At 46.6% G+C, this 27,028-nt stretch overlaps 1 protein-coding gene across 1 annotated transcript in view; it reads right to left on the bottom strand.

Annotated features, from left to right (window-relative positions):
* Positions 1-3,072: 3,072 nt before the first annotated feature.
* Positions 3,073-27,028, bottom strand: part of DPYSL3 (dihydropyrimidinase like 3) — a 117,535-nt gene continuing 93,579 nt past the window's right edge. Inside the window, 9 exon segments of the mRNA XM_070374570.1 lie at positions 3,073-6,301; positions 7,560-7,679; positions 7,682-7,721; positions 11,308-11,487; positions 12,908-13,078; positions 14,942-15,083; positions 15,765-15,921; positions 19,771-19,891; positions 24,038-24,106. Coding sequence (XP_070230671.1) covers positions 6,213-6,301; positions 7,560-7,679; positions 7,682-7,721; positions 11,308-11,487; positions 12,908-13,078; positions 14,942-15,083; positions 15,765-15,921; positions 19,771-19,891; positions 24,038-24,106 — 1,089 coding nt within the window. The 3' untranslated portion in view covers positions 3,073-6,212.

Consider the following 27,028-nt stretch of genomic DNA (forward strand, 5'->3'; position numbering starts at 1 on the left):
GAAAGAGTGAATTGTTTTAGTATCCAGTTGTCCCTGCATTCTGTCGACACAAATCCCTGTTTCCTAGAGACTCTGCCTGTGATCACCATTTCTTACAATCTCAGTGTGTCTGATATTTAACATTGTTAAAAATCCAAACCCAGTTTACAAACTGTGCTGTTGTGAATGGGTAACCTTGGCTGGGAAACCTGTGCTTCTGTTGAGCTGTAGCATACGTACCGTTAGTGTGCCTCTATGTATTAAAATGTCTTCTGTACACTGGAAGCCACTGCCCTTTCTTTGTCAGCTGTGTGTGTGTAATTGTTTCCCTGAGGGGTAGGGTTGTGGGTTCCCAAAGTCACCTGTTTCATTTCCATTCCTGCTGTGAGGAATGTCCTTCACCAGAGACAAGGAGGTATTAGAGATGGTGTTTCAGAACCATGGAATGTTAGAGATGATGTCCTACAACTATGAGATGCAGCACAATCCAGCTGATCCACGTGTGTAGAAACTGAGAACCTGACCCCTCCTGCAGTTACCTAAGGAAGCACAGCCCAGGACTCTGGATTTTGCCTTTCACTATGATCTTAAGGCTGTGGACAGTTCATGCACCTATTTTTTCAGCACTATGTCTTCCTACCCATCAATATCTTTGTCCTGTCCTATGCTCATTTCCAAGCAGCAGGTGGATGTTCCAAGCCCAGAACCCAGGATGGGAAGGTAACCAACAGCTCTGAACTCTTGCAGCTAGAAGCAACTTCTGCCTCGGGGAGGATCAAGGGGTCTTCCAGTCATCTCTCTGACTTACAACAGCCTAGCAGCCACAGGCTAGCTGGCTCCTGGGACAGGATCTTGTTAAGTCTTGTGGGCTTTGTTGTCCAGGTCTTGGGAAGCATCCTGTCACCTTCTCGGTGTCTGCTGAGCACAGGGCAGGATCTAGAGTTCTTTCCATTCTGAGGAATGCCTGTCCTAAGGACGCGACCTCATTTCTGCAGGCTGCTGTGGCCCCTTCATTCCATTTCCTGCTCATTTCCTTCCTCCTCCAACCAGTCCATTCTAAAGGAGATCAGTCCTGGGTGTTCATTGGAAGGACTAATGCTGAAGCTGAAACTCCAATACTTTGGCCACCTCATGCGAAGAGCTGACTCACTGGAAAAGACCCTGATGCTGGGAGGGATTGGGGGCAGGAGGAGAAGGGGACGACAGAGGATGAGATGGCTGGATGGCATCACTGACTCAATGCACATGAGTTTGAAGTGAACTCTGGGAGTTGGTGATGGACAGGGAGGCCTGACGTGCTGTGATTCATGGGGTTGCAAAGAGTTGGACACGACTGAGTGACTGAACTGACTGTGAGAACCTGATGGTAGTAAAGTTGATACCAGAAAGTTCTTTCAAGCCAGAGGGACCTTGTTTTTCCTAGTCAGGGTTCTCATTCCCCACCTGGCTGATGTGACTCAGCCCTAATAGCTCCAGCATGCAGAGGTGTGAAAGTCAATGTGTGAACTGCACTAACTTTAAAAAAAAAAAAAAACCTACTTCATCCCCTTTAGAACCCTGCAGGCTGAGCTCATTTTAAGCACTAACTCTGCTCTTGACACCTAGGCTAATCCTAAGGAGAGCTCTATTCTGCCACGATCATGAGCAGGGAGAGGTGTTTCACCCGTCTTGAGTTCAACCCGCAAAACAGGATTGTGGGCAAAAGCTTGTTAACCATGAAGCCTTGCACGTCACACTTAATAACCCCTTATATGCACAGAGGAACTTCTGATGTGGTTTCTGAGCTTCTGTGTTAAAAGTTATCATCACTCTGAGCTCGTCCTGAAGACACTGCTCTGCCAAACCAAGGTGGGGTGTTCATCACACACAAAATTCACCAGGAACTACCATTCCCTGATCCCCTGCCCCACCTACCCCAGTCTACACACAGGTACTGTGCCCCGCAGCTTGAGAATGGTACCGCGGCTACCTCCTTTCTTTCCTAGACTCCATGCCCCCCTCTTCTGAAATCACAAACTGATTTTCTTCGAGTTACTGAGAGTCCATGTGGTTCGGGTGGCTCCGGAGACCGTGTGTTACCAGATGTGGCCAATCCCAGGATCTCGCACACCATGCCAACTACAATGGAGTATGTGACCAAGCCGGACCAATCAAAATCAGCCTCCTTGGCCAGGAACTATCCAAGGAGCCTCTCCACCCCACTCCTGCACCCCAGAAATCGCTAATCAAGTAAAGTGCAAACTTGGAGGTGCTGATGGCCAGTTTTGCTCCCAAGTGGAATGAGCTTTCCTAAGAATGAAGCACTTCCTAAAGGCAAACAGAGCTAAGAGATGGAGAGAAAGAATGTTCTAGATGCAGCTATGCTTCAGTCTACCCAAATCTATCCCTGAAGTTTTCAGTTATACTAGACTTTAAAAAATCTTTTCCAAAAAGTTTTCTTAATAGGCATCTAAGATTTGCAATTAAAAATGTCTTACACAAGTTCTAATTGGATCCAGGACTGTTCCCCCAAAAAAGGGTTTAGTGTAACAGGTCTGGTGGAATACAATGTGATACAGAAGGGTTCAGAACCATGAGTTCAGTAACTTTTGAAATATATAAAATTTCTGAGCCTTTAACTTGACAACATATGCTTTAAATGTCTCCAATTATTATAGTATACACATAAGATTCCTTAGGAACAGTCTGCTAAAGAATATACTTTGGCACATGCTTAGTTTTTCTCAAAGTCCAGGCTTTTAGAAGTAGAGGAAATGCTTTAAGGGAATGGCAAAAAAACAAAACAGAATAAAACAAACCTTTCAGGATCTGTTTTGAACTCAACTAGGCTTATCCCAGTTGACAATGCCTTTATATTATTGCTGAATTTGATGACCCATTAAAAATTTTAGTTATTCCCCAACATTTCAATAATAGTCATTTACCTCTGTGGCCAGAACAAAAATTCATGTGCAACTGAAAAGAGAAACTTCAGATTTTCTCAGGGTAAGGATTACATGTCCCTCTTACTAACTGCTTCTGTTCTCTTAAGCAGTTGTCACACTTCAGGTGGACAGGAACGACACAGAAGGAAGAAGGCTGGACAACGACGGCTGTGGTTTCAGAGTTATTTTAATAACCAGGTTTACATTAACAGTCACTTGATGAACTTTTTTTTTTTTCCCTTAATCTCAGCTAAACTCAAAACACAGTTTTCTTCACGGTTCAAAGCAAACAGCTCTAGGCGTTCCAGAGCTGCTTCACAGCTACCACAGGTCACAGGGAGAGTCACTGTCTGTTCATAGTCACCAGACACAGAACTGAACACCCACACACCATTTCCAAAGAGGGAACTTACAAGGGATGCTGGCTGCCTGGGACAGCCCACGTGTACACGGGGACTCGAGCTGGAGGTTCCAGGGGAGGAGGTCTGGGAAGCTTGGGCCAAGAAGCTGTTGGGAAGATTTCTCACGGGGGAGCCCAAGTCCAGGCTTGGAATGGACGCCTTTGGGGCAGAACATGACTCTTTGTATGGAGTCACAAAGGAAAAGGCCAGAGGATGACTGGACTTTGAAGAAATGCACGTTTGGGATAACTACAGCCCTGCTCTCTTTAGAAAACTTAGAGGAAATATCTCTAGGGGGGGTAGCTGATTTATCTAATACCTTCTCAGTTACTAAAGATGGCGGCCATCCCAGAGAGAAGACCAGATAACTGCCATCCCCTCTTAGAGAGGGGCCAGGCCAAGAGATGAGACAGCCAAAGAAAGCTTGGAGGAGACGGAAGACCCAGTATACCCTCCCACCCTCAGATGAGATGCCAGCGAATCCTGAGAGGGCTGTGGCTCACCATCATGTTCTCTTCCTAAACCCTTTGGACAGAGCTCTTTGATGGGTCTCATGGATCAGGGCATATTCGAATACAAATTTTACCTTAAGTAACAAAGAACCAGAACTCAATGTCAACAATATACTGGGAGTTTTCTTGGAATTCTCAGAAATTTCTGTGCTTGGAAAGTTACTAATAGTAAGTGAAGACAGGGAGACTTCCTCAGTTAAGTTGCCCATCATGAATGCATATAGGGGTTGTTCCTTCAGCAAAAAAAAAAAAAAAAAAAAAAAAAAAAAAAAATTGTGCAGAATATAAAGTTTTGGCTCAGTGTTTCATTCAGAAGTGCTAAACGCAGCCAATTTGGCCATGAAAGATTTATTTTTCAAAGCACATAGAGGTCGTGGGGAGGCTGAACAGGACTCAGGGATTAGATAAGAGCAGCAGACTGCACACAAGAGGATGCCTGGACTAGTCATTTATGTGTCTTTTCCTCCATCTGGTGGTTGTGGCTGGTACTGCAATGTACCTTAAAGCACAGCCCAGCCAATGAGGTATATATGAAAGCTTCTGATCTGACTAGCTCCCTCTGCCTGCAAAACTGTCATTCTGAGTTCTACCAAAGGCCCCCAAATCTCTGAGTATATAAATCTAGAGCTGCAACCTCCCCTTCGCTTAAATTTCTCTTAAGATAAAGGCACCATGAAAAAAGCCTTAAAAACAGCAAGACTCCTTTTATGAAAGGAAATAATCTTTTTCATGATTAGAACAGAAAAGTACATTGCTAGGGAAATCCTCTTCCTTGGCTATTTCCAAACTCCTTTTTAGCCATGTACCCCCTCTTCTCTGGTCTTCAACTTACTAAAACCTGCAGAGATAATGGCTTCTCCTAAGCACTTGAAAGGTGTTTGCTCTTTCCTTGAAAGTACTTAGTTCACAGGGTTTCAGGACCTACCAGCTGGAGCCCCTAAGCACCGAAGTCTGATACCGGGTTGAATATGTTTTCCCTGCAATATGGACCTCAGTGGGATCACGGAACTTGCTCCAAAACTGAATTTTCATAAGTGGAACGATAGGGAATTGGACATTCAGGTCTGACCGACAAGGCAAATGCTAACACTAGGCGAATTTCTTTTACGTGTCATGTCACGTGGAAACTCACTGGGAGACTCTGGTACTGAAACAAAAAGTTCCCCCACAGGGTATGCTAAGGGAAATGGCAAGAGATGGTTCAGAATTGACAAACAACCGCGGCAAGAGAACGTGATCCTTTTGCTTCAGACTGCCTTTCTCACAACTCTGCTGCCTCCCTTATGAGCCGAGATTCTCTGTTAGTAATAAAAGCTAGGGAACACCTAAGAAAACAAACTTCCAACAATAACCAAAAAAAATCATATTCAATAAAAGATGTGCCTGGATCTTAGGAGAGCAAGAGAATCACTCACCCCTGGCAAGAGAAGTCCACCTCAGCTCCAGGCCTAACTTGAGAAGCCTCTTGCTTGTCTCCATTTAATGAGCTTGAGAGGTGATCGCCAGGTGTTTAGAGGGAGGTGTTATTTAAGTGCGGCAGCCCTCCCCGCCCCGGCCGGCGCTGTCCTCCCAGCTGCTGCCTTTTAAGAGCACCAAAGAGGCAGGGAGGGCAAGAGGAAGAGAAAGGTCATTGCTTCTCTCTCCTCCTAGTTCCCAACCCAGGAAAGAGAAGAATTTGAAAGCAACACTGAGAAAGAGGCCCGACCAAACACTGGCATGACCAAAAAGGTGGAAGCAATGGTTGGGTTTTGGTGTTTTAATAAAATGTTCCAAGGGCTAAAATCTACTAGGAGAGGACATGACAGAGTCCCGAACCCGAAGATCGCCTTCCTGGTCTGTGGACCCCAGGGGCCCGTGGTGGAGTACCAGCTGCCCCGAGCGGCCATCTTTCGTGGAAATTAACATACTTCATCAACACAATACACAAGACCCCCTATGCTCACCCACCCGCCTCCCCCGTCCACACCCTACCCCAGCCCCTCTGAGCCCTCCGCCTTGCTCTGGGTTCCCACCACCCACTCACCCCAAATAACCGGCGTCCCTTTTGTTCATTTTCCTGCCGTCCCCACTTGTCTGTCCCCTTGTCGTAAGATGCAGCACTACACACGCTCTCAACACTATATAGCAGACGCTTTGCCTTAGCGGCCCAATTGCATGCATGTAAATGGGGGGAGGGGCGTCAAACAAATCCAGGCTATGCATCAACAGAAATCAAAGCAATATTCGTAAAGCTAGGCAAGCGAGCGTTAACATTGGAGAAACATAAGGCTTGAGGCTTATTGATTCTTTAGATCGAAACTGTTTGGATTCGCTTTCCTTCTTAAATATTGGTGTACCATTTTGGCTTCAAAAGAATCTCTTCTTGCTTCTGCCCCTCTCTTTGGGGGAGGGGTCGCTTAACTCAGGGATGTGATGTTAGAACGCCCTCCAGGGGGCGCTACGATGCGCTTGCTGGCCGAGCGGACCCCCTCATCCACTTGGGTGCCTGCAGGTGACAAGAAATTCCCAGGGAATAAAGGGAGGTGGGGGTGTGGACAAGAGAGAAAATGGATTAATTTGAAGAGCATAAGATAGTAAATGCCCTCCTCATCTCCCAAGAAACTTCCATTTCAGTCTGTCAGGTAGTCCAGACTTTCCGTACCCATTCTCCTGAAAACAACCCTTTGCAGGAGAAGCCAGATTCTTATTGGATTTCATCAGACCCTCTGCATCATAACAATGACAATAAAAAGAACAACGGAAGTGATATGAAAAACAGCTGCTCATGTGGCACTGTGATAAGCAACTCTGAAGTGCTTCTCAGATCATCTCATTCAGTCCTCATCACGATCCTGGAAGGGGGTACTATTATTACCCCATTTTACAGAAGAGGTGACTGAGGCTGTGCGAGATCAGGCAACTTGCCTGTTCTTGGAGTGGTGATGGTCTGACCTGGGGATACAGCTAAAATGAAATATGCACTCCTTTTCAGAAAGTAGCCACAAAAAAAAAAAAAAAAAAAAAAAAAGCTTAGGCATGACAGTAGTCAGGGAGCAATGAAACATGGCAAAAACACAGAAAAATTTCAGGCAACTAGCATATGTGATCTCTGATACTGTCGCCTCAAGTTTTAGCATTTTTCCTCCCTCTTCCTCCCCTCTGCCCCCTTTTATCTTTTCCTCCCTGTTTTCCCATTTCTCGCACTTCTTCCCCACACAATTATTGTCCCTTTACATGTGTCTTTCTCTTCTTATTATCTCACTTACCTCACTTCAAAGTTTTCATCAGAGAGATGCAAATCTACACTTACTGGTTATCTGCACTATGGTTATGGAGCAGTTGAACATTTTCTAAGAACATCAGAGAGTTCTTAAAGATTCATGATATAGCTAAGCCATGGTAAATGTTCGTAGCTGTGGCTAGCATTATTATTATGACAAGGAAAGGGAGAAGATAAATAAAATCCTAGGCTGGAAGAAGCTATTGCAATTTGAGCATAAAAATTATCTATTAACCTGGGCAATGGAAAGAAAATATACTGCGGAGCTCACCCAATCTAAGGCAGAAAGTCATACGCAGTTCATTAGGAAACCATGCCGTCCGGCCCCGCCCTCGCCCCGCCCTCGCCCCGCCCCCAGCAGGTGTGATCTCTAAGCAGAACTGGTCATCTTTCAATCCTGATGTTCCATCTAGCTGAACCTTGGCTTCCTTTCCCGCCAGGACTTCTCTTTGGCTCAGCAAACCATCAGCTTGTCCCGACTCACCTGACAGGCTAAATCCAGACTGATGCAGGTTCCTCACCGGCGGGTTGGGCCGCGTGGGAGAGCCCCGGGTGGAGCCGGCGGGGGTGCTCGCCTTGGGCGTAGTGGTCAGGTCGAACACCGCCCATCGTACATGCCCCTTGGCACAGCGTGCAGGTCCGCCATCTGCAGCAGAGAGAGAAGGCACCCTTTAGTCTCTCAACAGCCAAGGGTCTGTACCAGGTAGCACAGATGAGGCAGTGAATCAAATGTGTGTAGTGAGAGCTAGAAAATAATCATATTATTTTTCAATACTAGGGATGCAGTGTACAACATGATAAAGGTATTTAACACTGCTGTCCATTAAAAATGAAAGTTGTTAAGAATGTAAATCCTAAGAGAGGAAAATGTTTTTTCTATTCCTTTGTATCTATGAGATGATGGTGTTCACTAAACTTATTGTGTGAATCATTCCACGTAAGTCAAATCATTATGCTGTACACCTCAAACTTATGTTTGTGCTGCATGTCAATGATATCTCAGTGAAACGGGAAAAATTAAAAGGTTATTTTAAGGAAAAGAGAAGCAGTATAAAACAAAGTGGGTGTTGTGATAGAGACCATGGAGGTGGCGGGTGAAGGCCGCTTCTAGCTAAAGGTTCTAGCTAAAGGTTCAAAGGTGCTTGTGTGGGACCTTAAAGGGAGGAGGCTGGGGAGGCAGAGTGGCGGACCGATGGCAGAGTTCTCAGCAGAGGAAACCGACAGTGCGAACATTAATGAATAGAAGAACCACCTGGGTGGCAGAGCAGACTGGGTGGGAAGGGTAGCAGTTTGAGACGAGGTCCTTGCTGGCAGGGATGTGTCCCCGTGGGGGCTTCATCCTCATGCTCCTCAGCACAGATCAGAAGCAGCAGCTTACGGGGTCTGACCCACTGGCCTCTGGCTGTGGCTGTGCGCTTGCCCTGGGACCGTGGAGCCCACCAGCAACACCACCCAACTGCAGGCTCTGTGCCAGGCATGGTGTGACGAGGGCTCATGGTTTCACAGGAAACAGAGTGCCTCCCTCAAAGGCACTCACAGTCTATTATGCAAACACTGCAAGACCACCCAAGGCAGCATAACAGCCAGCATGCAACCTTCACCTATTTCTTATCATTGGCCAGAGGCGAGGCAACGAGGACAGGCCACCAGAGAGCCTGACAGCACAGGACGGCCCATTGTAAGACTCCCAGGAAGTCACACAGAGCCGCCCCTCTCCTCCAGCAGTGACTCAGGCACAGGTGCAGAGACAAAGCTCATCAAATCTGCAGACGCTCAGGATTCAGGTAAGAGGATGACTACATCTGGACTCCTTCAAAACCTCGACCAATAACTGATTTTCATCAACATTTCTTGGGGTCCAGAGGCAAAGTCACATTCATGGAGATACAAAGCTGACATATAGGATTTCTGAGTGTCTTTCTCTTTTCTGTTAGGCCAGAAATGGACTGTAGAATTCTACTCCATGTTACCTACCTTCAAAACGACCACTCATAGAGAAGGATGGGAAGGGGACTTAGAGCACTATCATTAATGAATAGCGGAAGGCTGCAGGGATATTTAGAATGAAGGGCAGATGACTTTGGGAACACAGAGATGCTCAGAGGTGGGTTCAGCTCATTTTCTGCAGGTGCCTGGAGCAGAAGTGAGCTTCAGGGAGGCAGACTTGAGCCCAGCAGGCTCCTATGGAGGCTACGGATAAGGCTGCTGCCATCCGTGGGGCTCTGGACAAAATGGATTCTCTGTGGCTTCTACTCAGTGACTGCCTCAGTAACTCTGGGTCTGAAACTAGAAGGAACTCCCCAAATCTGAGCTCAATAACTGGACAACTAAGATCATACTGGGCTATCTGCACAAAAGTAGCTGGATCCTCAGAATTCTGATTAATTTATTTCAATATTTGCTTATATCTCCATCATAATTCTAGAATCTTCTGCTTTTGCTTTTATAACTGGTTGGATTATCAGTTCACCTTCCAATAAAACATTACATGTAAAAACAAAAACAGGAAAAAAAGAAATTGGTTCTCATAGACAAGGCTGGCCAGATGCCCCATGAGATGGGGAGGCCCCTGGTGCTGCAAACGTCCACACAAGGCTAGATGACCACTTACTGTACTCACTGGCGTCTAGGAGTCAGGCGGGACACTGACATACCGAGTTTCTGGGAGCTTCTCTCTAATGATATCACGAAGGCACTCACTTCCTATCCCCAGGCCCCACCCCACGTTCTGCCAGCTGCTGGGGGTGCTGGCAACAGGAAGGTCTCACTGGACTCGCACCCAAGAACTGCCCTCAAATGAAGAGAGCCACTTGGCCCAAAGCCTCACCCTCTGCCTGGGGCTGGGGTGGGAGGGTGAGGAAGCAGAGAGAGTGATTATAAGGCCCAGATCCCTTTCAAGACCGGTCCAGCTGAGGCCTTGGTTATAACTGCATTCTGGCATCCCTGTCCTGTCCTGCTTTGTTCACACTGTCACAAGCTGTGAACCAAAAGCAACACCCAACCTCCCTCTCAGAGCCAGTTTCCCAGGCCATGTGCTCTGCAGGTAGTTGAAGACCCCTGCATGGGTCCAGGCATGGAAGTGAGTTTGGGTCCAGCCTGGCCCACACTGATTGACAAAGTGCACCCCCTGCCTCCTCCCCCCACACCATCTTCCCCCCGCCCCCAAACCAAACTGTGTGCACAGATGACTTTATCCCTTTTATAAGGCAAGGTCGTCAGGACTAGGGCTCAAATTTCACAATCCCAGAGCCCTAAGGCTTCCCTACAGGGAGGAGACCTAGAGGATGGTGCAGGGATAGGAGAGGGAGCCGAACAGAGTTCTGAGCCTCATCCCTCCATCAGCCAGAGCTACCCTGTCTGTAATGTGTAGGGAGGTAGGGGGGCAGGTAGACATATACATAAACATGTACACGTGAATGTATCTGCCTACTTATTGTGTGTGTGTCCACCTACTATTTATCTGTGAAATCAGGGGCATAAGTAAGATTTTATTTGAACTACAGAACTTGCTAAAAGAGTTATAAACATTTGCCCCGATGGATGGTTCGAACCAGGTAGATACAAGATGGGATACAAGACACGGAGCGGTGGGCGTGGTCTGCTGGTTCTTGTTGTAAGCCTTAAAGAGTAAATTATTTCTTAAAAATATATACAGAATTATTTTGAATTATTAAAATATTTCAACACTACTTTGAGAAAAAGCACTCTAAAGATGAGAAATTGTTGGAAAAAAGCTTTCTTTAGCTAAGAAAGTTTTTGAAACCCCCTTTTATAAAATGGATTTCAGGCCATTAAATCTGTGCAATTGTCCTTTGGGAAGAGACCTTTGCTGTGAATCTCTTTGGGAGGATCTAGAGCACACAGCGGAGAAGGTGATGGCACCCCACTCCAGTACTCTTGCCAGGAAAATCCCATGGATGGCAGGGCCTGGTAGGCTGCAGTCCATGGGGTTGCTAAGAGTCGGACATGACTGAGCGACTTCACTTTCACTTTTCACTTTCATACATTGGAGAAGGAAATGGCAACCCATTCCAGTGTTCTTGCCTGGAGAATCCCACGGACGGGAAGCCTGGTGGGCTGCCGTCTTTGGGGTCCCACAGAGTCGGACACGACTGACGCGACTTACCAGCAGCAGAGCACACAGACCCCTCCCCATCTAGTGGTTCCTACACGTGTGCTGAATGGGTCACAGAGCCCTTTTCCCCCACCTCTGGGCTCCACCTGCTTCTCACCTTCCTCCGGGCTTTAATGCGCTTGTAGACATAGTCCGAGAAGGGGCTGCAGGGGATGAAGCGGCCAGCCCCCTGGGTCACGTGCAGGTTGCCATCTTCCAGCATGATCTTGCCCTGGCAGATGACCACCAGAGGAGCCCCACGCAGCTCCATGCCTTCAAAGATGTTGTACTCTGCAGCCTAGAGACAGGGGTGAGGGGCGAAGCCTTGGTTATGGGTACAGTGGGGAGAGAAAGAGAAACACAGTTCTCCTGGGCTTGGGATCCCGCCTTTAGCATCCCTAGGAACTGATTCAACAGGTAAGCTGGGAACAGCTTACAAACTGTCTGCAACCTTTCAGTGGGCAGAGACCTCGGGAGACAGATGCTTGCTAAGAGTGGGCTTCCTGGTGAAGAGAAGCATCCCATCTTTTGTAGGGTCCTCACATGGAAGAAAATTTTTGTCACTGGCAGTGTTCAAAGACAAGGTGAGTAACTGGCAGCAATGGTGTATATGCTGTCTTGTACTGGGTGGATGGGTTATACAACCCTTATGTCTCTGCTAGCTCAAAATTCAATAATGTGATTTGACACAATGTTTAAGCAATGGCCACTACCACCCAAAATGGGCTTTTCCCCTACCTTCCTCATTTATTCAGTAAGAGCAAGGCAGTGTTGCAAAGTGGTTAAGGATATCGGTTTGGAGTCAAATTATCTGAGTTTGAACCCTAGCTTCACATTTACTTGCTGCATTATTTAATCTCTCTGCATCTCTCCTTCCTTATCTAAAAAGTGGGGATAATAAGAGCGCCACCTGGACAAGAGTGTTACAAAAATTCAACAAATTAAAAACACAGTGCCAAAAACATAAGTGCTTGAAAACACATTTTCCTAACAAACATTTTTATGCCCCGATCTGTCAGGTGGTCGTGGTATGTCACATCTGTCTCTTGTGACTCCATGGACTGTAGCCCACCAGGCTCCTCTGTCCATGGGATTCTCCAGGCAAGAATACTGGAGTGGGTTGCCATTTCCTTCTCCAGGGGAGTCTTCCCGACCCAGGGATCAAACCCACATCTTCTGCATTGCAAGAGGAGTCTTATCCACTGAGCCAAAAGGGTACTAGGCTTTAACTACTATCTTTCACATGAAATTCCTCATGAGGAAGTTATCAGAGCTGTTGACTGATTTTTTCTTGTGCTTTCTCCTTCTGGGCACCAGGTATCGTTGCACTGCTGGCCCTCCTGGAGTGAGATATGCCCATAGGCCTGGCTTTGGCCAGTGCTGGGGGAGAGGAAGTGACGTCCTGGGAAAGCTTTCAGGGCCACGTCCCAGCCCCCGGGCTCAGAGGTCATATAGCGCAGGTAGAGAGGGTGCCTTTAACAGGCCCCTGCCCTGAGTGACTGTAATGGGCAGAGCCCTCTTCTCTGCCCACTCATTTTGCAAAGCAGAAGTGAGAAATAAACTGCTGAGGTTTTATATCCCTGGGAATTCAGGATGATTGGTTATTGCAACACATCCTCGCCCGATTACCCTGGCTCACCACAAACTCACATCTCTCCTGTCCCTGTTCCCCACCCATGTTCCCCACTCTGCTCCATGCCCACCCACTCAGGCCGTACCGACTGGTGGTTCTTGGCAGAGACGATCTTGACAGCATCTGGATCCCAGATCACCAGGTCACTGTCAGAGCCCACGGATATTCTTCCCTTGCGAGGATACAGATTGAAAATCTTGGCAGCATTTGTGCTTGTCACGGCCACAAACTGGTTTTCATCCATTTTCCCCATGGCCTGTAAAAATACACACACACAAAATGGTCCCTCCAGGGCTTCTGAGTTCAGGGCAGGGTGACCACAGTTCAGTTCAGTTTAGTCACTCAGTCGTGTCCGACTCTTTGCGACCCCAAGGACTGCAGCAAGCCAGGGCTCCCTGTCCATCACCAATTCCCAGAGTTTACTCAAACTCGTGTCCCTTGAGTCAGTGATGCCATCTAACCATCTCATGTTCTGTCATTCCCTTCTCCTCCTGCCCTCAATCTTTCCCAGCATCAGGGTCTTTTCAAATGAGTCAGCTCTTCATATCAGGTGGCCAAAGTATTAAGAGTTTCAGCTTCAACATCAGTCCTTCCAGTGATTCTGTAGCTCACTGGGTAGGCTTAGGCCCAGAAATACAAAGAGGGGCTTCAGAAGTAGTGAGCACAGAAGTCCACCCAGTGAGCTACAGAATCAGCTCTAGCTCTGGGCTGTCAGGATCACCCAGACAAAATGGACAAACGCATGGCTGCATGGCTTAGGATGGAATTTACTGCTCTGGAAGTATGCATGTTTTTTCCAGATATGTACATACATTTACTTACTTATTTATCCCTTCTAACTCCAAAAGGGATTATAGAGATTTCAAAGTAAAAGCAAATGTAACTGTGAGCCCATATTTTAGATATTTCTATTTGCATAGGCACCCAATAAATATGGAGGAATCTTGCCCAAATGAAAACAATGATTATCCCTGGGTTGTGGAATTCTGAGTGATTTTTGTTTTATGTGTGAACTTTTCTGTGGTTTCCAAGTGTTCTTTATTCAGCAGGTATCATGTGAGTAATTTTAAGATATGTATTACCTTTTAGCAGTTCCAGATTGTGCCAAAATAAATATATATACACAGACACTCATAAATACATAACAATGTAAGAGAAGATGAAAAAACCTAAGTTTATATGAGAAGAGACGAAAATATTTATACTTTGCCCCTTTTCAAAACAAAAATCTTGGGTAAGGAAATAAGAATTTAGTTTAAAATCTAGTTTTGACCTTCCTGAGAACCAAGAGGGGGAAAAAAAAGGAAACTTGGATTACATGGTGCAGATGTGTATTTTATTTGGCTCTGAAATGAGTGTCTAGGATGTTTTAAATAAAACAGAGGGAAGTGATCAACTTAATAATGAGTTTTATAAAGGTTAGTCACATCTTAGGAAGTGACTTCATTTGCATGGCTATGTTTTTTGTCAGCTTCTGTGATGTGAACAAGGAAAGTAAAAGCACACCACTTTGCCAGAAGACTCTGACAATTACCTGTACAGTCTGGATGACCACACAGCCCAGTGCAGGGCGTCCTTGGTGAGCAACTGACTTGAGTCTTGGTCATAGACCCCTCGCCTATCATGTCAAAGGATTATAGCCAATCTTTATTCACACCATCAGATGAAGGGTGTGTTTCTGGTTCATGTGCATGGATGCTAAGTTGCTTCAGTCCTCTCTGACTCTTTGCGACCCTATGGACTGTAGCTCGCCAGGCTCCTCTGTCCATGGGATTCTCCAGGTGAGAGTACTGGAGTGGGTTGCCAGGCTGTTCTCCAGGGGATCTTCCCAACCCAGGGATCGAACCCACATCTCTTACGTCTCCTGCGTTGACAGGTGTATTCTTTACCACTAGCACCACCTGATTCGTAGTCCTTCACAATCTAGGAGGCCTCCTCAGAACCCAGCCCTCGGGACTCATCACTCTAGAACGGACATTCACGGACCACCTGGTTCCAGAGATACCTGGGCAGGTATGAGGCCTCATCTGCACACCCAGCGCCCCCAGGGGTGAAGAGGAGCAAGGAGCAGGACATTCTGATCTGGCCTCAGCTGCCCTCCTGGGACCTCCATCCTCACCACAGCCTTGTCCCAGATGACAGACATGCGCTCCTCCACACCGTTGGTGCCCTCGGGAATGGCGGTGAAGTTGTCCTTCCCGATGGCTTTCTGGGCAGTGCTGAAGGTGCAGTGGGCACTCCCGGAGAGCTGCAGGTCTCCACTGGCCGAGGAAAGAGATCCACGTGAACAAGGAGACTAGAGGCTCCCCAGGGGCCCAGAAACAAGGGTCTAGGGTAAGGATGTGGAGTGCTGTGCATTGAGTTTGGAATCCTTCCCCTCCCTCTTGCCAACTGTGAACTTAGGTGATTTTTTCTACTCCCTGAGACTCAGTTACCCCATCTGGAAAATGGGGAGTGGATTAGATCATTTCTTATGTAACAGTAAAAAAGGGACCCAGACAAGTGATGGGACTTATCCATAGCGGGCAGCAGCAAACGAGTCTCCCTATAATTTTGGTTCTGTGGTCCTCATGACCAGCTGTTAAAACTAGGGAAGTGAGTTTTTGTCTCCTGGACCTTCAATTCCTCAATCTGTAAAACAGTGCTGATAGTTCCTCACTCAGGGTGATGTTTGTTGTAAGGAACAATGAGATCACATATGTAATCTCACCCTAGTGCTTGGCATACAATGTTACCATTACTAAAGTACCTTTTACTGGAGTATCTTTTAAAATACAATGGTGGAGAGCCCATTGTCTGTGCTCAGCACTGCAGGGGAATTCCTGATTTGCTTTTCTCAAGGCAGACTCTAGTCTAGCTGATGGATGGGTGGCCCTGGTCCTCATTCCATTGGCCCCAAGACGTCTCCACGCAACACCCACTCCTTGTCATTTTGCACCAACCTGGCCAGCAAGGAGTTGATGTAGTCTGGAGTGGTCGGGTCAGGACTCAGAGGTGGGGATGTCACAAACGCAGCCGCCTTGGCCCAGTTCTTGCTCCAGTAATGGGTCCCATCCGTGCCCAGGCTGGCAGTGATGGGCTCACCAAAGACCACGTTTCCTGGAAGGGGAGGGTGAGAGGCAATAGGTCTGCATAATGTATGTGCTGCCCTGGGACAGGCTTAGATAATCATGGCCCCTACTCAGCATTCTCAAAGATGTTGCTCTGAAGTCAGGCAGGCGGGGTTCAAGTGCACATTCCCAGCTTTTCTAAGCCTTTGCTTTTCTATCTTCTAAATGGGAACAATTTTGTATTTGGTAGAAGCCACTAGTTGCAAGATGCAGCATGCATTCATGCTCAATGGCTCAGTCGTGTCCGACTCTTGGTGACCCCATGGACTGTAGCCCACCAGGCCCCTCTGTCAATGGGATTTTCCAGGCAAGAAAACTGGAATGGACTGCCATTTCCTTCTCCAGGGAAATCTTTCTGACCCAGGAATTGAACCCATGTCTCCTGCATTGGCAGGCAGATTCTTTACCATTGAGCCACCTGGGAAGCCCCACAAGATGCAGCATTTCTTTTCAAATTTTCAGGTAAATTAAAATTTGAAGCAAAAGAAAAAATATATACATTAACTATAAGATTCATCCCCATTTCAGAAATGTGAAAATGTGGAATAAATCGGTCCTGGAATTGATGACATAAGACAATGTCTACTCCCCAGCTTTGTGAAAATGAAGGGTTTGGCATACACAGAGTGTCTGGCACTTGGGAGATACTATGGAAAAGTGATTTCTTTACGCCTCATACTCCTTTCCACTGTAGAGTCCAAAGCCCCATATGTGCCCACATCACTGGGAACTGCTAGATTCTGCTGCTGCATGGACACGCTTTGGCTCCACCAAGTAAAACCCATTCCCATGGATGACAGGCCTCATGATCTTTTTCCATCATGTTTGTTACTCCTTAACCTATGGCAACAAGGGAATTTGCTCAAAGACACCCAACAAGCTGGGACACAGCAAAGATGAGGCTGGCTTCTAGGACCCTGTTTTTGGAAATGTGGGGCTGAAATGCCCAAACCGGAAGACAGGAGGAAGGATATTGGAACACATACTGACCTAAGCTGAGCTTCTTAAAGAAGGGATGGTAATACAGAAGGCAAATGCCATCTCATAGAGGGTGGGTTGGTACCAAGTGTCTTTGTGCCAGATTCTTGGGCTAAAGATGCTGGTACAGCCCTCAGCTTCTTTAAGTTTGGTCCTCCGTCTTCCACAGTCAGGTTCCCCACAAGATGGACATCTAAGAAGGCTCTATGGCCAAGACTACAGGTTTTGCCTTGCTTCAGCTCCAATCAAACGGTTTTGGTTGCCTGTATTGGGAAGAATTCTAAATATGCTCTGGTCTCACTAGAGAACACTCATGATTGACTTGCATTGTCTGCCACGTGCAAAATAAGGAAGCAACAGCAATGATTCCTACAAGATAGTCCTGCTCCTTGGGATGGTAGTGAGAAGGATCCACACAGGACCAATGAGAATTTCAAGGGCTCTCCAAAAATATTTACTGAACTAAAGCAACAAAGAAATGAAGAAATGAAAAGCAAGCACTCAAATACAATTATGAGAAATAAAAACTTAAATGTGGACGCCTCTCCCTTTGGACTGTCTTTAGACGGAAGATTGTAATTTACTACAACTGGCTTTGGAGTCTACCTCTCCCAGCTGGGAGATTCTGGACGAGATGGGCTTCAATTTCCTCACTGGAAAAATGGCGACAACAAATGCCAAATTCTCAGGGTCCTTCGTGAGTTCTACATGACAATAGTAGTTCTCTCAGTGCAAGGCATAGCGTTGGCCCTCACTAAACTGAAATTCCTAATGTTGATTCTGAGCAGCCAGGCAGACATGCCACAGAGCACTTGGGGATTAAATACCCTAGGACTTAAACTTCTCTGGTCCAGAGGGAAGAATGAATCCCACCATACTCTGTCTTCTCGCTCTGAATGCTCCTGACTTTCCCTGAGGATGACAGTTCACGACATGTTTATTGGCTTCAATCTCAGCAGCCAGTCTTTCATCACTAAAGTGATGCCTTCCTTCCACCTTAGAGACCAAGCTGTACTAATTCTCCTTGCTAGAGTCATGATTCAAAAGGCTAAGGGTGGAAAATTTTTCTACATGAAATTTAAAACAAGACTCAGCATACAATTGAAACACCCTGTCTTTGAAGCCCCCAGGTCATCCAAGAATGGGTCCCAGGCTGGATGTAGCCACCAGCAGAAGGCACAAGAGGGTGAGGATGGTAGATGGCCAGGGGGAGAGGTGTAGGGGTGTCCTCCGTGAACTTTTCTTTTCCTTTCTTTTTTTGGCTCCATGGCAGGTGGGATCTTAGTTCCCCAACCAGGGATAGAACTTATTCCCCCTGCATTGGAAGCACAGTAGTCCCCACTACCAGGGATCCCTTCTCCTTTTTCCTTTTTTTCCCTTTTTGAAGGCTGGGTAAGGAGCACTGGACTGCTCTCCTGCTCTCCTGGTTCTGTCCCGATGACTCATACCCAGCGGAGCAGCCACGCCGTATCATATGGAGACACTTAGAAGCCAAGAGAGAACCAGCAGGCTTCCTGTGAGCAGGGTAAGGCAGGCGGTGACCCAGAATCAGGTAGCTAGAAAGGCTGTCAGGGCAATTAGGAAGCTTCCCCTCCCAGAAGAAAAGGGTCTCCTCTGCCGGAAGGCCGGGCAGCCACACACTCAGCCGCCAGTCAGCTGGGACTATTTTTATCCCCCTCAGACACTCACGTGTGGAGTTTCACAGGCCAGTTCTGAGTTTGGGAAATTAGTCACTCATCGACTCTCATCGTGGGTCTCCCGACCGGCACACGTGGGCATGATCGTATAGCCGGGCCTAGGAAATCCTCCCTTGCAACTAAACACAAACCCCTATGGCCCCTAGGTCTCAACTCACTCTGTTCACTAGTGGGCCCATTATGGTGCCACCGAGGACAACAGGGAGCAAGAAACCAGGCTTTGAAATGAAGATAAACTTGAGCTTGGCACAAGGTGAGCACAGGAAGCGAAGTTAGCAGCCATGGAGGAAGGAAGCAGACATCAGAAGGTCTTGATTACAGAGCTTGGGGTCACGACAGCCATACCGTAGCTGGATATCCTATGCAGACCCATTCAACGCCTGCTCTGAAATAACCTGTGCTGACCTGCATGGCTCAGGGGGTGGGAACCCCTGCACTTCCTCCCCTCAACCCTGGCCAATTACACCATCTCAGGAGCAGATACCGGTTCAGAGATGAACCCACGCCCCAAGCCAAGGCAATGGCAGTCTTTCTGGGGACTTTGGCTTGAGCTGTTGGAAAAGACATTCTCCACTCCTTCATCATGCCCCCACCAACTGTGGAGGACAACAGCAGCTTTTAGCATTAATTCTTATCACTGTTCATACTGAAGATAAAGCCAAAAGAGAAGAAGGCAGAGTCCAGAAAGGTGTAAGAATGAAAGAGCCATAATAGTATTGTTTAAATCCCTTGATCCAGCCACGGCTAAAACACCTTCAGCCAAAAATTGTTTAAGTCCGTTTGGCTGGGATTCTGACTGCTGCACTCGATATAATCCTGACCAATATGTCCATTTATAAAGTTCAGATAATATGAACTGACAGTGAAAGATCACGGGGAGAAAAAAGATGTACCAACTCTCCAAAGAACAGATTCAAGCTGTATCATCTTGGGCAGACCACTTACCCTTCCTGAGCCTCAGTTTACTCATCTGCCAAGTAGAAGAAACCCAGAGATCCTGCCATCCACACAGGATGCAGAAAGGATCCAACAGACTAACAAGGATGAGGGGCTTCCCAGAGAGCAGGGCGATGAGCCAAACAGGCACTGCTGATACAGGACAGCTGGGAGGAAGGAGTCACACAGCTCTTTAGAGGTTCTGAGATCTCTGGAGCCCAAATCACCTTTTTTCCTGGCTTGCGAGATGAGGTCGGCTGCACTCTTGCTCATGACCTTCGTGATGTAGAGAGGACAGTTGGTTTGGCTAGCAATGGTGATGGCGCGGAACACAGCCTCAGCTTCCAGCTGCAAGAAACAATCCCTGGGCCAAAGGAACAGGACTGTCTCCAAGCACCACCCCCGGCCTCCACAGACTGAGAATGCAGTGCCAAACAGAGGTTACAAGCCTTGAGGACCTGGAGCTCCACACCCTGGATCCAAACCTCAGATCTGTGGCTTCCAACTCTCCCTTCACCGGGCATCTCAGACCCCACCCCTCTCCTGGGAAGTGGAGATCAGGAGGGTGTGTAAGTAAGGGATTGTTAGGTGAGAGCAGTGCCTGGCCAGAGTAGCCTCTTCTCTCCTCTCCCTGTGATTATCACAAGGGCCACACATAATGGAAGCCTTTGCTCCCCAATCTGCCCAGGACAGAATCCCTGGGCAAAACATAACCCCAACAGCAGTATGTATAAATAACCGGTGAAGGCTGCCTGTGTGCATGCTAAGCTGCTTCAGTCATGTCCAATTCTTTGCAACCCTATGGATTGTAGCCTGCCGGGCTCCTCTGTCCAAGGAATTCTCTCCAGGCAAGAATACTGGAGTGGGTTGCCATGCCCTCCTCCAGGGGATCTTCTCGACCCAGGGATCAAACCCACATCTCTTACATCTCCTGCATTGGCAGGTGGGTTCTTTACCACCAGCACCACCTGGGAAGCCCCCAGTGAAGGCGGCTGCTGCTGCTGCTGCTAAGTCACTTCAGTCATGTCCGACTCTGTGCGACCCCAAAGACGGCAGCCCACCAGGCTCCGCCATCCCTGGGATTCTGCAGGCAAGAACACTGGAGTGGTTGCCATTTCCTTCTCCAATGCATGAAAGTGAAAAGTGAAAGTGAAGTCGCTCAGTCCTGTCCGACTCGTAGCGACCCCATGGACTGCAGCCTACCAGGCTCCTCCGTCCATGGGATTTTCCAGGCAAGAGTACTGGAGTGGGGTGCCATCGCCTTCTCTGCCAGTGAAGGCTACTAGGTATTAAACCCTTTCCTGGATGGTCAGCAATGGGTCAGTTCTTGCAGGTGTTTCTTATACTAATCATCCCCAGGCTTCTCAACTCCAAGATTTCTTTTATTACTGATCTCCTCCAGCCCACCCTAATGTATAAGTCATGTTCTGAACATGCCAACCAACACAATTGACTGTAATAAGTACGAAATAATGAATCTTCCCCTGTTCTATTAACAAAGCAGGACCTTAGAGCTTGGCCTCTTCTCATGAGTTGGGTCCAAGTCCTGAGTCTGCCATTTAGAAGCTGGGTAACTTCAGGAATGTTACACAACCTCCCAAAGGCTCAGTTTCCTCCTCTGTGAAGTGGGGATAATAATAGGACCTGACATACAGAGCTACTGAGAGGACTAAAATAGTTCATCCTTGTAAGGCAATGAGCCCAATCCTGGAACAAGGCAAGTGTTCCCTGAAGACTGGCTATTTGGCTGTATGGCTGATGACAGCTTCTGACCAGAGGGAGAGAGCCTGCGTTACTGCGAAAACCTGAATTAGTCCAATTCAGCCCAAGGCAGACATGCTGGCATTCTCCCTTTCAATCGGCAACAGTTTCTTTTTGGATAAATATGAAACTCTGGTTAGCCATGCAGCCCAACACTTTTTAAAATATCAAAATAGCTTGCAGATAGATGCCTAATGTTTTTATAATGCAAACCAGTCACTGCCCTTGGTGGGTGCGGCTTAGCAAACCGACTCTAAGCACTTGGCTGGTCCAGCTAGCCTCCTCCAGGCTGCTTTCTGTTCCATGTGGCAAGATCAAGATCCCAGAGCCCAGAGCACAAGTGACTGTGGCCACCTTCCTAAAGCATCCAGACATCACAGGAGCTATCTCTGAGCTTTGGCTTCAGCTCTCTGAACAGCATCACTCAAGATGCTCTCCAGGTGTGCTCCGAACTCAAGAGCGGATGCTCCTCACATGCCTAGGCCTCCTTCTTCATGCCTATGCTGACCACTCCAGGTCCCCCATGACCACGGCCCCAGCCTTTTTGATCTCATTCGCTCCCCACCCACCCCCGCCACCCCGAGCACTGCAGGGTTTTCAGCACCTTGACAACACGACTATCTTTGGAAGGTTACATCACCCTCCAGCTTCACCCACAAGGGCTTCCAGGGTTGTGGAGATCTGTGGCTGAGAGGCTTTTTACTAAAAAGGAGACAGGAACAGGGAGGAACGGTGGGATGGGGAGGGGGGGGTTGGAAAAACAAACCAAGGAACAAAAATAGACTTTGCTCAGAAATCCCCTGGCTGCTGCTGTAGGACTCTGTCTTGCCAGCACCTCTCCACAGTGACCAGCATTTAAGAAAAGCTGCACAAACTGCTGATCACCCTGGCCTGCTCACACTGGGTGTTTTCCAGTCCTTTGAGCATGATGACCAATGGTTTTATCTCTCTTGAGCTTCTTTACATAAGAGTAATAGCCAGTACTCAGACTGGGGAAAGGACAACATTTATCTCTGTTACATGCAATGAGCGTAACACTAGCTACAAGCAAGTACCCCAGAGAAGGGACTTGGTATGCAGGAGACAGACTTTTCAGGAACACTTTGACCAAAGCCTTGATCACAAAATTACACATTATTTCAACCGACAACAAAAACAGCATTAAAAACATGGAGTTTCTAGGGTGCTGATAATGTTCTGTTTCTCCAGCTGGGTGGTAGTTGTGTGACTGTGTGTGTTCAGTTTGGGAAAATCCATTGCACCTTTAGGTCAGGAATACTTTTCTCTATGTGTGCTACATTTTCTTTCTCTAAAAAGATCCTAACAGAGATGAACAATAGGAATATTGTGATTTTTGGTTGTGGTACCTTCTCCTATCTGTCTTAAAAAATTTTTTTAATTGAAATAAAATTGCTTTATAATGTTGTGTGCCTTTCTGCTGTACAACGTGAATCAGCCATAACTATATATATATCCCCTCCTTCTCCTCCCCCCATCCCACCCCTCAAGGCCATCGCAGAATGCCAGGCTGGGCTCCCAGTGTTATACAGCAACTTCTCCCCAGCTATCTACTTTACACACGATGGTGTGCATACGTCGATGCTACGTTTTCCATTTGCCCCACCCTCTCCTTCCCGCCGTGTCCACAAGTTCGTTCTCTACCTCTGCATCTCCATTCCTTCCCTGAAAATAGGTTCATCAATACCATTTTTCTAGAACCTGCATAGTAATATGTGATTAATATATGATATTTGTCTTTCTCTTTCTGACTTACTTCACTCTGTAGAACAGGCTCTAGAGTCATCCACCTCACTAGAACTCACTCAAATTCCTTCTTTTTTAATGACTGAGTAATATTCCATTGTATATATGTACCACTATTTCTTTATCCATCTCCGACCTGTTGCAGGATGCCGGGCTTGGAATGATAGAACAGGAAAGGGTTCACTTCACTGACACAGAGGGCCTGGAATTCCCTCCAGGTGCCAGGCTAGTCTCTGAAAGCCAATGTGCTCTCAGGCATACGGGCAGCCAGTTCCCAGCTCTGGGCCTGTGCCAGCCACTGAAGTTGCTGACAGCCCAGACATGTCCATCAGCCACTAGTAACCATTCATTCACTCTTCCGCTTTTAAGCAGTGATGCTAATCAGCATGCATCTTACATGTGGGAAACGTGTACCTGGATGTCCTTATCACCATATACAAATCAACAGGTATCATGCCTATGAAAAACCCACTCAGCCCACTATCAATATGGCTGATATTGTGCAGGTGCTGGGACTTCACAGAGTCCCAGTACCTTTCAAAAAAGTTTGTTCACACACCTTATGTGTGTGTGCTGAGGGAGGGGGAGCTAGATGCAAACATTACAATATAAAATGGGCAGCAGGACATTTAAAATGGCTAACACGGTCCTACCATACAGCACAGGGAACTCCACTCAATGTTGCATGGCAGCATGGACTCGGGGGAGTTTGGGGCAGAATGGATACATGTACATGTATGGCTGAGTCCCTTTCCTGCCATCTGATACTATCACAATGTTGTTAATCAGCTATACTCCAATATAAAATAAAGTTTTAAAAAAATTAAAATAAAACGGGCAGTAGGCCTTAAACCAGGCTGCTGTGATAACAGGAGTCTCCTGGAAGACGCTGCTAAAAAATAAAATAGAGCCTCCATTGCTCCTACTTCTCTCCCTCCCCCCTCAACCCCCCATGCTCCTGAAAATTACCTCCTCTGGTCTGCTCAGTACATGGCCTTCTGGGCCAGTTATCCCCATTTCCAACATCCGGGTTTGCTCCTAGAATGAGAAAAGAATAGAGAACAATTTTTATATGAGCTCAACTGAGGCCTGAAACAGTAATGAAAAGGCAAAAAGATAGGACACTGAAGGATGAACTCCCCAGGTCAGTAGGTGCCCAATATGCTACTGGAGATCAGTGGAAAACTAACTCCAGAAAGAATAAAGAGACGGAGCCAAAGCAAAAACAATACCCAGTTGTGAATGTGACTGGTGATGGAAGTAAAGTCCGATGCTGTAAAGAGCAATATTGCATAGGAACCTAGAATGTTAGGTCCATGGATCAAGGCAATTTGGAAGTAGTCAAACAGGAGATGGCAAGAGTGAACATCGACATTTTAGGAATCAGCTAACTAAAATGGACTGGAATGGGCGAATTTAACTCAGATGACCATCATATCTACTTCTGTGGGCAAGAGTCCCTGAGAGGAAATGGAGTAGCCATCATAGTCAACAAGAGTCCAAAAGGCAGTACTTGGATGTGATCTCAAAAACAACAGAATGATCTCTGTTCGTTCCCAAGGCAAACCATTCAATATCACAGTAGTTCAAGTCTATGCCCCGACCAGTAATGCTGAAGAAGCTGAAGTTGAACTGTTCTATGAAGACCAACAATACCTTCTAGAACTAACACCCAAAAAAGATTCCTTTTCATTATAGGGGATTGGAATGCAAAAGTAGGAAGTCAAGAATAACAGGCAAATTTGGCCTTGGGATTACAGAATGAAACAGGGCAAAGGCTAACAGAGTTCTGCCAAAAGAACACACTGGTCATAGCACACACCCTCTTCCAACAACACAAGAGGAGACTTTACACATGGACATCACCAGATGGTCAACACTGAAATCAGATTGATTATATTCTTTGCAGCCAAAGATGGAGAAGCTCTATACAGCCAGCTAAAACAAGACTGGGAGCTGACTGTGGCTCAGATCATGAACTCCTTATTGCCACATTCAGACTTAAATTGAAGAAAGTAGGGAAAACCACTAGACCATTCCAGTATGACTTAATCAAATCCCTTATGATTACACAGTGGAAGTCAGAAATAGATTCAACGGATTAGCTCTAATAGAGTGCCTGATGAACTATGGACGGAGGTTCGTGACATTGTACAGGAGGCAGTGATCAAGACCATCTCCAAGAAATAAGAAATGCAAAAAGGCAAAATGGTTGTCTGAAGAGTCCTTACAAGCATTTGTGAAAAGAAAAGAAGCAAAAGGCAAAGGAGAAAAAGAAAGATAAACCCATTTGAATGCAGAGTTCCAAAGAATAGCAAGGAGAGATAAGAAAGCCTTCCTCAGGGATCAATGCAAAGAAACAGAGGAAAACAATAGAATGGGAAAGACTAGAGATCTCTTCAAGAAAATTAGAGATACCAAGGGAATATTTCATGTGAAGATGAGCACAATAAAGGGCAGAAATGGTATGGACCTAAAAGAAGCAGAAGATATTAAGAAGAGATGGCAGGAATACATGGAAGAACTATACAAAAAAGATCTTCATGACCCAGATAACCACGATAATGTGATTACTCACCTAGAACCAGACATCCTTGAGTGAGAAGTCAAGTGGGCCTTAGGAAGCATCACTACTAACAAAGCTAGTGGAGGTGATGGAATCCCAGTAGAGCTATTTCAAATCTTAAAAGAGGATGCTGTGAAAGTGCTGCACTCAATATGCCAGCATATTTGGAAAACTCAGCAATGGCCACAGGACTGCAGAAGGTCAGTTTTCATTCCAATCCCAAAGAAAGGCAATGCCAAAGAATGCTCGAACTACTGCAGAATTGCATTTATCTCACATGCTAGCAAAGGAATGCTCAAAATTCTCCAAGTCAGGCTTCAACAGTACGTGACCGTGAACTTCCAGATGTTCAAGCTGGATTTAGAAAAGGCAGAGGAACCAGAGATCAAACTGCCGACATCTGTTGGATCATTGAAAAAGCAAGACAGTTCCAGAAAAACATCTATTTCTGCTTTATTGACTGTGCCAAAGCCTTTGACTATGTGGACCACAACAAACTGTGGAAAAATTCTGAAAGAGATGGGGATACCAGACCACCTGACCTGCCTCTTGAGAAATCTGTATGCAGGTCAGGAAGCAATAGTTAGAACTGGACATGGAACAACAGACTGGTTCAAAATAGGAAAAGGAGTATGTCAAGGCTGTATATTGTCACCCTGCTTATTTAACTTATATGCAGAGTACATCAGGAGAAATGATGGACTGGATGAAGCACAAGCTGGAATCAAGATTGCTGGGAGAAATATCAATAACCTCAGATACGTAGATGACACCACACTTACGGGAGGAAGCGAAGAACTAAAGAGCCTCTTCATGAGAGTGAAAGGAGAGAAAAAGTAGAGTTAAAACTCAACAGTCAGAAAACTAAGATCATGGCATCTGGTCCCATCACTTCATGGCAAATAGATGGGGGAAACAATGGAAACAGCAACAGACTTTATTTTGGGAAGCTCCAAAATCACTGCAGATGGTGACTGCAGCCATGAAATTAAAAGACGCTTACTCCTTGGAAGAAAAGCTATGACCAACCTAGAAAGCATATTAAAAAGCAGAGACATTACTTTGCCAACAAAGGTCCATCTAGTCAAAGCTGTGGTTTTTCCAGTAGTCATGTATGGATGTGAGAGTTGAACTATAAAGAAAGCTGAGTGCTTAAGAATTGATGCCTTTGAACTGTAGTGTTGGAGAAGACTCTTGAGAGTCCTTTGGATTATAAGGAAATCAAACCGGTCTATCCTAAAGGAAATCAGTCCTGAATATTCACTGGAAGGACTGATGCTGAAGCTGAAACTGTAATACTCTGGCCACATGATGGGAAGAATTGCCTCACTGGAAAAGACCCTGATGCTGGGAAAGATGGAAGATGGGAGGCAAAGGGAACAACGAAGGATGAG

The sequence above is a fragment of the Bos mutus genome, chromosome 7 (assembly GCF_027580195.1).
Source record: "Bos mutus isolate GX-2022 chromosome 7, NWIPB_WYAK_1.1, whole genome shotgun sequence".
Taxonomy (NCBI): domain Eukaryota; kingdom Metazoa; phylum Chordata; class Mammalia; order Artiodactyla; family Bovidae; genus Bos; species Bos mutus.